Source organism: Oncorhynchus mykiss, chromosome 6 (genome assembly GCF_057628025.1).
Source record: "Oncorhynchus mykiss isolate SJ-2025 chromosome 6, ASM5762802v1, whole genome shotgun sequence".
Lineage (NCBI taxonomy): Eukaryota > Metazoa > Chordata > Actinopteri > Salmoniformes > Salmonidae > Oncorhynchus > Oncorhynchus mykiss.
This window is the reverse complement of record NC_143027.1, coordinates 75,660,809-75,672,160: the sequence shown is the minus strand read 5'-3', so window position 1 is coordinate 75,672,160 and position 11,352 is coordinate 75,660,809. Positions and strand designations below refer to the sequence as shown.

At 40.3% G+C, this 11,352-nt stretch overlaps 1 protein-coding gene across 4 annotated transcripts; it reads right to left on the bottom strand.

Annotated features, from left to right (window-relative positions):
* Positions 1-1,900: 1,900 nt before the first annotated feature.
* Positions 1,901-11,334, bottom strand: nod2 (nucleotide-binding oligomerization domain containing 2). 4 transcript variants are annotated; one of them, XM_090236825.1, is made up of 14 exons: positions 11,097-11,303; positions 10,791-10,968; positions 10,030-10,328; positions 8,466-8,717; positions 8,109-8,229; positions 7,339-7,943; positions 5,982-7,171; positions 5,779-5,862; positions 5,556-5,639; positions 5,362-5,445; positions 5,170-5,253; positions 4,940-5,020; positions 4,698-4,781; positions 1,901-4,475 (listed from the first exon to the last, which is right to left on the bottom strand). In XM_090236825.1, exons 3-14 carry the CDS (start codon positions 10,276-10,278, stop codon positions 4,403-4,405), a joined length of 2,991 nt encoding a protein of 996 aa, XP_090092951.1. In that variant the 5' UTR covers positions 10,279-10,328; positions 10,791-10,968; positions 11,097-11,303; the 3' UTR covers positions 1,901-4,402.
* Positions 11,335-11,352: the final 18 nt, after the last annotated feature.

Sequence of the window (11,352 nt, the reverse complement as noted above, 5' to 3'; positions counted from 1 at the left end):
GTGTAGTTCTAAGTACTGTCAGGAATCCACAGATGTGTTTTTTGACTCACTGAATAATGTTCACTCTATCAGTGATACAGAATCTAAACAGTGTGATGAACCCATCAAAGTTGAAGAGATTATAGAGTCTATCAAACATCTAAAGAACAATAAATCCTCAGGTGTTGATGGAATTACTGAACAAGTAGTTCCCTTCCTATTTGAAGTCTTTTTTAGAGAGTATTAAAAACAATGTTCTCCTTCCTACAATGAGTCAGTGGTTAATAACACTGATACCTAAACCCAAAAAAGAAGTGCTGCTCATCGACAACTGGCGTCCAATTTGTCTTCTTAATAATGACTATAAGATACTTACTACTTACAGAAATAACTAAAGAAGTCTTGGACGCAATCATTGATGAAACACAGTCTGGCTTTATGAGGAACAGCCATATTTCTAACAATATCAGACTAGTATTAGACATACTTGACTACTCAGACCTAATAACCGAGGATAGTTTCATATTATTTTTTCTTTTTACAAAGCATTTGACACAGTAGAGCATCAGTTCCTTTTCCACTCCCTTGAGAAATTTGGCTTTGGGGATTTGTTCTGTAAGGCTATTAAGACTCTACAAATGGTAACAGCTCTATCAAATTGAAATATGGCACCTCACCTAGATTTGAGTTAAAGAGAGGAATTAGACAAGGTTGTCCTATCTCTCCGTATCTGTTTTTTATTAATCACCCAACTTCTTTAAATAATAGTCCTGTACAAGGCATTTCCATAGCTGGTAAATAAAAAATGTTAAGCCAGCTGGCTGACGATACTACACTTTTTCTGAAAAACGCTAACCAAATTCCCATATCGATCAATGTGATACAATCCTTTTCCAAAGCGTCTGGTCTATATCTTAACATTAATAAATGTGAACTCATAGCTGTCAAAGATTGTGTGACACCTTCATATTATGGTATTCCAGTGAAAGAAGAACTTACATATTTAGGCATAACCATTAATAAGGATCAGAAGTCTAGAGGCTTACTAAATTTTAACCCTCTTATTTAAAAAACCCAGGAGAAGCTAAATCAATGGCTACAGAGGGACTTATCTTTTAAAGGAAGAGTCCTAATAAGAGAGTCCAAGGCTGAAGGTATCTCTAGGCTAACATATGGCATTCTATCTTTATATCTTGATGGTAAAATAAGCAAGGAGATTGGAGAGCCAAATGGTAAATGCAGAGGGTTTTTTACTTAGTTATAAGGAATTCTTATCACTTTGCAAGATTTTGTGTAGTCTTGCTTTGTTTGAATATGTTTTGACTTTCTCATTTGCCTATTTGACACACTATCTTTTCATCAAGGTCTTCTTAGCACCGAAAGATTTTGCAATTGTTTTAGATACCATTCCCTCAGGTGTTGCTTTATTATTCAGGAACGTGTTAAGAGCTGACCCTCAGAGCCTGTTGACTCATCAGTAGGATAGATTTGTTTTTCTTTTGGTCCATTCAACAACAGAGTGATACAAACCTTGTTTCAGCAGGATGTTGTATCTATACTTTATGTCATGCCTTATTGGAATGGATTTATTGATAATATCTGTTGGAAAAAAGTTTGGATGTTGCCAGACACATACCTACTTGTTAACAAAACTAAGGAAGTTTCCTTTAAAATTGTTTATAAATATTATCCTGCCAACCACTATATGAAGAAGTTTATGGAAAACATAAACTCAAATTGTACCTTTTGTAATGACCAGCCAGAAATGGTGTTGCATCTTCTTTGGCATTGTATTCATGTAAGGAAAATGTGGCAAGACATCAGTAGATTTATAATTGAACACATTTATGAAGATTTTACACTATTGTGGAGAGATGTACTGCTTGAATTCTTTACCTACGATAGAAATAAGCTGAAACAATTTTATGTAATTCCTTTCATTATACTTTTGGTAAAATGTCATATTCACAAATGTAAATTTACAAACAAAACACCACATTTTCTTACCTTACAAAAAGAAATTGAACTATATTTTAAGACAATTAAATACTCTACTAACACAAAAGCTGTTAGAATTATAAGTGTACAGTATGTACTGTATGTGTGTAAGGTGATATTGTACCCCCTAGCCCAATTGTTCTTTGTATATTATTTTTATATACTTGTGTTCCCACATGTACTTCCTGTATGGATTTGTTTTAAATCAACATTTTTTTTTAAATATATTTTTAAAAAAAAGAGTATTTGCCCTACGTGTCATGAAATCAATATGCTGATAAAATGTAGGTAGCATTGTTCTCAATGATTTGTTAACATTTCCAGCTACAATAAATGCAGCCCCCGGACAGTTTGCAGCAATTTGGGCCGCCTGGCTCGTTCCGAAATGTGTGAAGACCATTTCTTTCTAACAAAGACCGTAATTAATTTGCCAGAATTGAACATAATTATGACATAACATTGAAAGTTGTGCAATGTAACAGCAATATTTAAACTTAGGGTTGCCACCCGTTCTGAAGAAATACAGAACGGTTCCGTATTTCCGTATTTCACAACAAACGTTTTGTTTTTTCGAAATGAGTTTCTGGATTTGACCAAAGGCTCGTATTTCTGTGTTTATTATATTATAATTAAGTCTATGATTTGATATTTGATAGAGCAGTCTGAGCGGTAGTAGGCAGCAGCAGGCTTCAAACAGCACTTTACTGCGTTTGCCAGCAGCTCATAGCAATGCTTGAAGCACAGCTCTGTTTATGACTTCAAGCCTATTAACTCCCGAGATCAGGAGGGCAATTATTATTATTATTTTCTTTTTACCTTTATTTAACTAGGCAAGTCAGTTAAGAACAAATTCTTATTTTCAATGACGGAACAGTGGGTTAACTGCCTGTTCAGGGGCAGAACGACAGATTTGTACCTTGTCAGCTCGGGGATTTGAACTTGCAACCTTCCGGTCACTAGTCCAACGCTCTAACCTGCTGCCCCGGAACATCCAATAGTCAAGGATATATGAAATACAAATGGTATAGAGAGAAATAGTTGACACGTCATAATTCTTATAACTACAACCTAAAACTTCTCAACTGGGAATATTGAAGACTCATGTTGAAAGGAACTACCGGCTTTCATGTTCTCATGTTCTGAGCAAGGAACTTAAACCTTTAGCTTTTTTACATGGCACATATTGCACTTTTACTTTCCAACACTATGTTTTTGCATTATTAAACCAAGTTGAACATGTTTCATTATTCATTTGAGACTAAATTGATTTTATTTATGTATTATATTAAGTTAAAATACAAGTGTTCATTGTTCATTCAGTAACGTTGTAACTGTCATTATTACAAATATATATATAAAAATTGTCCGATTGATCGGTATCGCCTTTTTTTGGTCCTCCAAAAATCGGTATCGGCGTTGAAAAATCATAATTGGTCAACGTCTACTTCAAAGCCTCTCAATGGCCAATACAAGCCATTAGCAGTGCATGGTTTTGATACATACCTCCCACATTAACAGTGCTGTTGATAGGTCTGGGACCTTCTATACTGTGACTTGTACAGTGTACATGTGTGTGTGTTGACATGCAAATATTGATAAAAGCAGCACGTGAATTCTTCATATTATATTTTGGAGAAATTATATTTCATTAATAGTACACTGAATTGCTGTTTTACTTAAAATTAAAGCTGCAATTTGTAACTTTTTGGTATTCTCTACGCTACACTTGCTTGTTGTCGCATAAACTGAAATTAAGCGAACTATTCGATTTCTGCATAGTGTATTTTATAACCTACATTAACATTTCTCAGTAGGCAAGGTGACATAATGTAATGACATAATGTAATAAGCCATTCTATCCCCACCATAGATTACTGACACAATAGGACTAATGTAATCACTGTTTGTGATTCACTGATAAAATAAGAGTCATGTTACCACTGAATCAACCCATGTTATCAAACATACTGGCACTGCCAGTCAATGTACAATAGGGTAGGGTACATAAGAACACTGATGTACCAGTTCAAATACCTGACTGTTATTTGATATTTAGCCAGAAACAATAGGCTCACACCCAGCGGTGCTTACATAAAACAAGTGTCAGACCAATTCCTTATCACAATGACTAATATGACTAATATGAAAAGAATGCTACCAAACAAGCTGCCTGTAGTAGCAGAGCAGGTCAGAAGATGCTACTTATTGTGAATGGATAAAACAAGCTTGCCCACACTGTTTACATCATAGAGAACATCACATCCAACATTATCCATAATGTACGTAAAAACATATAATAACCTATAAATAACACAACTACCATTTTAAGGGAAATGCTACTGAAGAAGTTACATACATTACAAACAGACATACACATGGCTGTAAACAATAATACTCCAGTATAGTTGACCCGCACTTGGCATCATCAGAATGTAAGCCTGGGTTCCCGCTGTGTCATCTCCTCCACCTCTTCTGGGCTGAGCTCATTACCTCTCAACCTAGAAAGAAAACAATTATTAACTTAACTCTAATTTACAGTATTTGGATTAGAGACCTTCTTAAGTGATTAGAGATCCAATCTTCACATGTATGGGGAGGTATGGCGAGGCATAGGAGACTACAGCATACTGTACTGTATGTATAGGACATAACACTTTGTAAATTACATTTCTCAGACAGTATATAGCTGTCTAAATGATCAAAGCATTATGTTAACATACCACACTGCCTTCACACTAGTGTTGCTTTCAAGAGCCAGTATTAGACACTCCACACCTGTTCTTGTGATGCAGTTTTTGGTTAACCTGTGGAGGGCACGAGAGAGCAGAGTGAAAGATGTGTTTAGCACAATCACCAATGTATAGCACAACCACAAGTATCAAAATGTCAGTTGAGGCAAAACGGAATGTAAGTAGCTGCAAAGTCTTTTTCAGTATTCAGGATGCGCTATCAATATACTCACCACAGCTCCTCTAGCGTACTGTTCTTGATGAGTGGGGCAAGAGCACATGCTCCTGCATTGCCAACACCATTGTCTACCAGGCTGCCATGAAACATACATCTGACAGTAAGATTTATTCCTATGTGGAAGTATTTTAATGATAACAGGGCTGTCTGGACATATAGTTGCCCATGATAGTATGGATGTGTTAGTAGTGTTCATGTTTCAACCTATAATTAGTTTAACATTACCTGAGCCACACCAAGGTTTGGCTGTCTTTGAGAGCATTGGCAATGGCCTCTGCACCTTTATCACCTATTTTATTTCCCCAAAGCCTAAAAAACAGAGAGAAGATTCAAATTGTCAACCAGATATATTATTACAGCATTGTGATAGGCATAAAAACAACTTTGTAATTCTCAGAGAGATAGTCTGCTTCCTACCCCAAGAACTGTAGTGACCGATTGAACCTCAGTCCCTCCGCCAGTTGCCCTGCCCCTGCTGCTGTGATGTTATTGTTTCCCAGCCTGCAATGCAAAGTCAGAGAAAGTGTTCGATTGAATATGGTATTAGCGATTGCTGTGTGAGGTAACATTGTACAGTATCTTATATGGTGAGAGTTGAAAAATATCCTCACCTTAGAGAGAGAAAATTCTGTTTCATCTTCAGGAGGTGAGCGAAGCACTCTGTGCAGGCATCAGTTAGCTTGTTGTTGAAGAGCCTTTCAGAGACATTAATCCAGATCAATAAAGGCAATAACCTCATCAGTTTTCTTTTTTACATCTGCATATTTGACATAGCCATAGCATAGCCTAGCTATAGGTCACCTGACAGTGGAAAATAGATTTGGCCATACTCACGCAATCTTCTGAAAGCGCTCACACTGGATGCCTTTTTCAATCAATTTACGAATTCCCTCATCTGATATGTTATTGTGTCTCAGGCTGAGGGAGTGAAATAAAAAATAGTCTTATTATTAGGCTTTAGTTTAGTGTCCTGCGTGTTGTGTTAATCCCATAGTGAGTGCCATAGTAAATAGCATGGTAAAGTTTTCCACACTTACTATACAGAGTGGCAGACATGCAGGCAAGGCAGCAGCTGCTCCACGCCAACGTCTCCTACATAGTTGTAGTCTAGCTGAAGCCCCACAGGGTTCCTAAGGTGCTGGAGCACGTAGGCCAGTGCAGTACACTCCCCAGGGCCTATGTTACAATAGGTCAGCTTCAGGTGTTCCACCTCTAGCTTAGCCATAGTGTCTCTGGCGATCCTGCTGTCCTGCATCTCATGGATGCACTTGATGAGCCACACGAAGCCCGGCATGGCGTGCATGCTCTTCTTCTCCCCCTCCACGGGCCGAGGGATGGATTTAAAGTGCTTCTGTATGCCTTTGGACAGGCACGTCACCACCTGCTTGGACTTCCTGTCCAGAGTGGGCCCAGGGCAGGAGAGGAGCAGCAGGCTTCGGTGGCGCTGAGCCAAGAGCCCAGACACAAAAGTGGCTGTTATCTGGAGGTTGGGTGTCTCTGCTGCCTTATTGGCCTCCTTCAAGGCCCCTTCTTGTTGGGTCAAGCAGTGCCCCAGACACACCCTGTGAAAGCCAGGCTGTTGCTGCCTGTCCTGCAGCTGAAAGAGCTTAGGGATGGTGGAGCGGTCCGAGTTATTGTTCAGGACAATGTAGAGAGCAGCAAAGAAGCACTGCATGGTAATGTGCAGGAACTCGTAGTGTTTGCAGTTAGTGGAGGAGGAGAGGTCTTTACTACGGATGAGGAACCCCATGCAGATATCTTCCTCGGTCACCCCACACTTCTGTAGCTCTGTGCCTGTGAAGATGTAACAAGAGGCCCCCAGGCCCTCCATGGCTAGCTGCCCCAGATGCAGGGCAGTATCCTGGTGCTCCTGCACCCATCCTATCCCCATCGTGTTCCTCTGAGAGGCCCGGCGCTGGAAGAAGTGCTGCAGGATCATGAGGTAAACGTCTGTGATGGTCTGGGGACTGCCCTCTCCCTCTCCACAGCCCAGCAGCTCCTTATAACACTTGGACACAATCCAGCAGAAAACCGGGATGTGACACAGGCCCAGTAGAGCTGTGTTGCTTCGTAGACACTCCAGGACCCTGGTGGCCACCGTCGGGTCGCGATGATACTTCCTCACGAAGCAGTCGATCCCGCCGGGCGAGAAGCCTTTCAAGAGGACTTCCTTGCGAAGGTACCGCTTCAGGGTGGGACCCACTGCCTCTGGCCGGCTGGTCACCACCTTAGGATGAGGATAAACTTTATTATCCCTGAGGGGAAAATTGTCTCTATACAGGAACTGCTTTATACAAAATAAACACTATACATTACCCAGTTGACACATACACAATACATACATTGCACATAAAAATCCTACACATCTCATTTAGCCGTATACATAAAACATACCTTCCTCACCCCCTTCATGAGGGATCCCTGCAGCAAGTTGAAGAGCAGGGTGGGGACTGGGGCACACTGGGTGGGGCAGCAGTGCCTCTGCTCTGAGTCTGAGAAGCTCTGCATGAGCTCGTCCAGGCCGTCGAAGGTGAAGAGTATGAGGTGCGGATGGTCCAGGATGAACTGAAAGATTCGGTCCTGGTCCCCGTCCGGCCAGCAGCAGTGCAGGAACAGCAGCTCTCTGAGAGACAGCTCCCTCTGTTCCGAGCTCAGCCTGCGGCAGCTGAAGGAAAAGAGGAGGAAGAAATCATGTAGAGCCGCCCCCCTGGCCCAAAGGAGGTGCAGCCTCTGGAGAAGGGTGCTCTTCCCACTGCCTGCCTCCCCAGAGACTAGCACAGTGTCAGCCTCCTGGTTCAGGGTGCCCACCAGGCCCACCACGTCCTCCAGCCCCAGAGCACCAGTCTGGGGCTGGGCCTCACTGTCACCCTGGGCAAGCTCCAGCTGACCCTCTGTGTAGATGTCTTCTAGAGACAGACTGCTGGTTCCTCCATACGTTCCGAGGAAATGTGACTGGGCCGACACAGTGCTGCGCAGCTTCTTCTGATAGGACAAGCACTCTGCAGCAGCACACAAATAATAAGAATGTTTGAAATACACAGGACATCATAGCAAACAAAATAATATCTATGAAGTATTAGTGTAACACCTATGTGTTAGTGCTGTATGCAAACGACTTGCAAGTAGCCGTGTGACTTTTAGTGCTTTGTGATATAATACAGTACCTTTGGGAGGAGCCTCTTGGTTAGATGGTGAGGGATGGTCCTCTGTTTGCTGAAAGTATTGCAATAGGACCTTTGCTGCAGGCTCCCCCTTTGATCTGACCTGGTCCAGTAGATGCCTTGCCTACATGACAAAGAAGTCAATTAATTCACATTCACCCCTACTATCTGAACCTAAATAACATGTCTACTTACAAAAAAAGTCAAAGGACAGCATGACCTGTTTGGATTCAAAGATGTGCAAACTGGAACTTAATTTCCGGGACAGGGAAGTTGTGTAATATCATAGTAGTCTACATCATACCAGAAATGTAGATATAAATAAAGCTGTTATACTGGTCTCAGGGTGCGGTTGGTTACCTGTTGTGAGGGGGTGTACACAGGTAGCTGCACTTCATTGCAATCAGATGGTGTAAAGCTGCCCGTATGTAGCAGGACCTCCAGAGCTCCTTCAATATGGTCCCTTAGCCTCCTCACCAGATCAGGCCTGTCTGTCTGGAGGGTCTGGATAGCTGTACCATGTAGTTCTCTTGTATCATCTCTTGTATTTTCTAGATCGGCAGTACGACAGTTTCCAAAAGAGAGGCCAGCTCTTTGGGCCTCAGGGAGGACCTGGTTGAAAGCAATACAATTAAATAAAAATGTGATGATCTGTATCTATGTAATGATTTGTATCTATGTAATGATCTGTATCTTCAATGATCTGTATCTATGTAATGATTTGTATCTATGTAATGATCTGTATCTATGTAATGATTTGTATCTATGTAATGATCTGTATCTTCAATGATCTGTATCTATGTAATGATTTGTATCTATGTAATGATCTGTATCTATGTAATGAACTGTATCTATGTAATGATCTGTATCTATGTAATGATTTGTATCTATGTAATGATCTGTATCTTCAATGATCTGTATCTATGTAATGATTTGTATCTATGTAATGATCTGTATCTTTAATGATCTGTATCTATGTAATGATTTGTATCTATGTAATGATCTGTATCTATGTAATGATTTGTATCTATGTAATGATCTGTATCTTCAATGATCTGTATCTATGTAATGATTTGTATCTATGTAATGATCTGTATCTTCAATGATCTGTATCTATGTAATGATTTGTATCTATGTAATGATCTGTATCTTTAATGATCTTTATCTATGTAATGATCTGTATCTTTGTAATAATTTGTATCTATGTAATGATCTGTGTCTTTGTAATGATCTTTATCTATGTAATGATCTGTATCTTTTCAATGATTTGTATCTATGCAATAAAAAAGTTAAGTGCCTTTGAACAGGGCAGTAGGTGCCAGGCGCACAGGTTTGAGTGTGCAAAGAACTGCAATGCTGCTTTTCACGCTCAACAGTTTCCTGTGTGTATCAAGAATGGTCCACCACCCAAAAGACATCTAGCCAACTTGACACAACTGTGGGAAGCATTGGAGTCAACATGGGCCAGCATCCCTGTGGAACGCTTTTGGCACCTTGTAGAGTCCATGCCCCGACAAATTGATGCTGTTCTGAGGGCAAAAGGGGGTGCAACTCAATAGGTGTTCCTATTGAGAAGGTGTTCCTAATGTTTTGTACATACAGTGGGGAGAACAAGTATTTGATACACTGCCGATTTTGCAGGTTTTCCTACTTACAAAGCATGTAGAGGTCTGTAATTTTTATCATAGGTACACTTCAACTGTGAGAGACGGAATCTACTTAAAAATCATACAATGTGATTTTCTGGATTTTTGTTTTAGATTCCAGACCTCTACATGCTTTGTAAGTAGGAAAACCTGTAAATTCGGCAGTGTATCAAATACTTGTTCTCCCCACTGTACATCAGTAATGAGTCTGTTCAAAACATGCTCATACATCCTTTAGAACGGCATCACCTGTGAAGAGCTGTGCCTACATATCTTACCTGTTTGAAAGCAGCCAGGAGCAGTCGACAGGTCTCATCTCCCTTGGTGTACACCAGATCTAGTAGCACCCTTGTGTTGGCACACAGACTACGGCATGGTACCAGTACATTCTGGTAGTCCTCCCAGAACAGCATGCCCCAGGACAGGAGTAGGTCCAATACACTCTCCAGACCCTCAGAAGAGCCACCACAGCACAGGGCATTCAGCAGCTCTGCTCTCTGCCTCAGGACCAGCTGCCGGGCACTCATACAGATGTAGGATCTTAATTTGAGCCAGTTTGCTACAGCAGGAAAATAATCTTGCAGCAACAGGAAATGTGAATTATTATGTGGATTATAATTAATGGACATTTCAGTAGGGGTTGTTAAATGTTTTGTTAGGGAAAATCAAGTCTAAAAATGCACACAGGCACAGCTTCAAGTCTGCCACCGCATCATGCCACACTCACATGATTTACTCTCATTTCCTCTGTGATGTCAAGGAATAAAAATAAATGTATCACCAAAAAGGGAAATGTATGAACACAATCCAAAATTGATCACAAATTTCAATAGATTGACTTGGAAAAATACAGATAAAGTCAAACAAGTTTAGAGAAGGCAAAGAGATAGCTAATGTCATATATTGAATTGTGAATAGAGAGTAAGTAACAGGTGAGTAACAGGTGAATCCAAAACGTGATGATAAGCCTCAAAGGCAACTGTGACACCTGCATTTAACTTTACATCTGTAATAGACCATAGATAAAATTGTAACTTACGTTTCAGCGGGAGACTTGTCTGACTTCTTCGAGATCATCATCTGTCTACTCGAGTGCGATACAGAATGGTCCACGCAAATGGTACAGGCAGAATCGTCAACTCCTATCTCTCTTCCTCATTCCACAATTCGTCATTCCTCATTTCGCTAAATTGCCCGCTGTAAATGATGCCGTTTTCCTAAACCATTTAATAGCGATTCGATAAACATATTAACTTATTATTTCAAGGTGAAGCATTTGCAAGTTCTCTAAAAGTATTGTATTATTGAGCGCTATTGAATTATGAGAAACCACATGTGCATGTACCTTTTATTTACAGGGAAAGTGAAAGTGACATGTCACGTTTAGAATTTGTTTAAATACTGGCTCTTTATTCCAATGATTAATGTCCCTTCCAATAGGTCTGTTAGAGCCCCACGTATTTTGCACACAAAAAAAAAATATATATATCAGTTCGTAAATGTGACAAAGCGAAAATGTTGAGTTTCTATAAACCTCGCGCGCAATGTAGATATCAAAGAACGCGCAGTTTGGGGGTAGGAGTAGTGGATGAAACCATTCA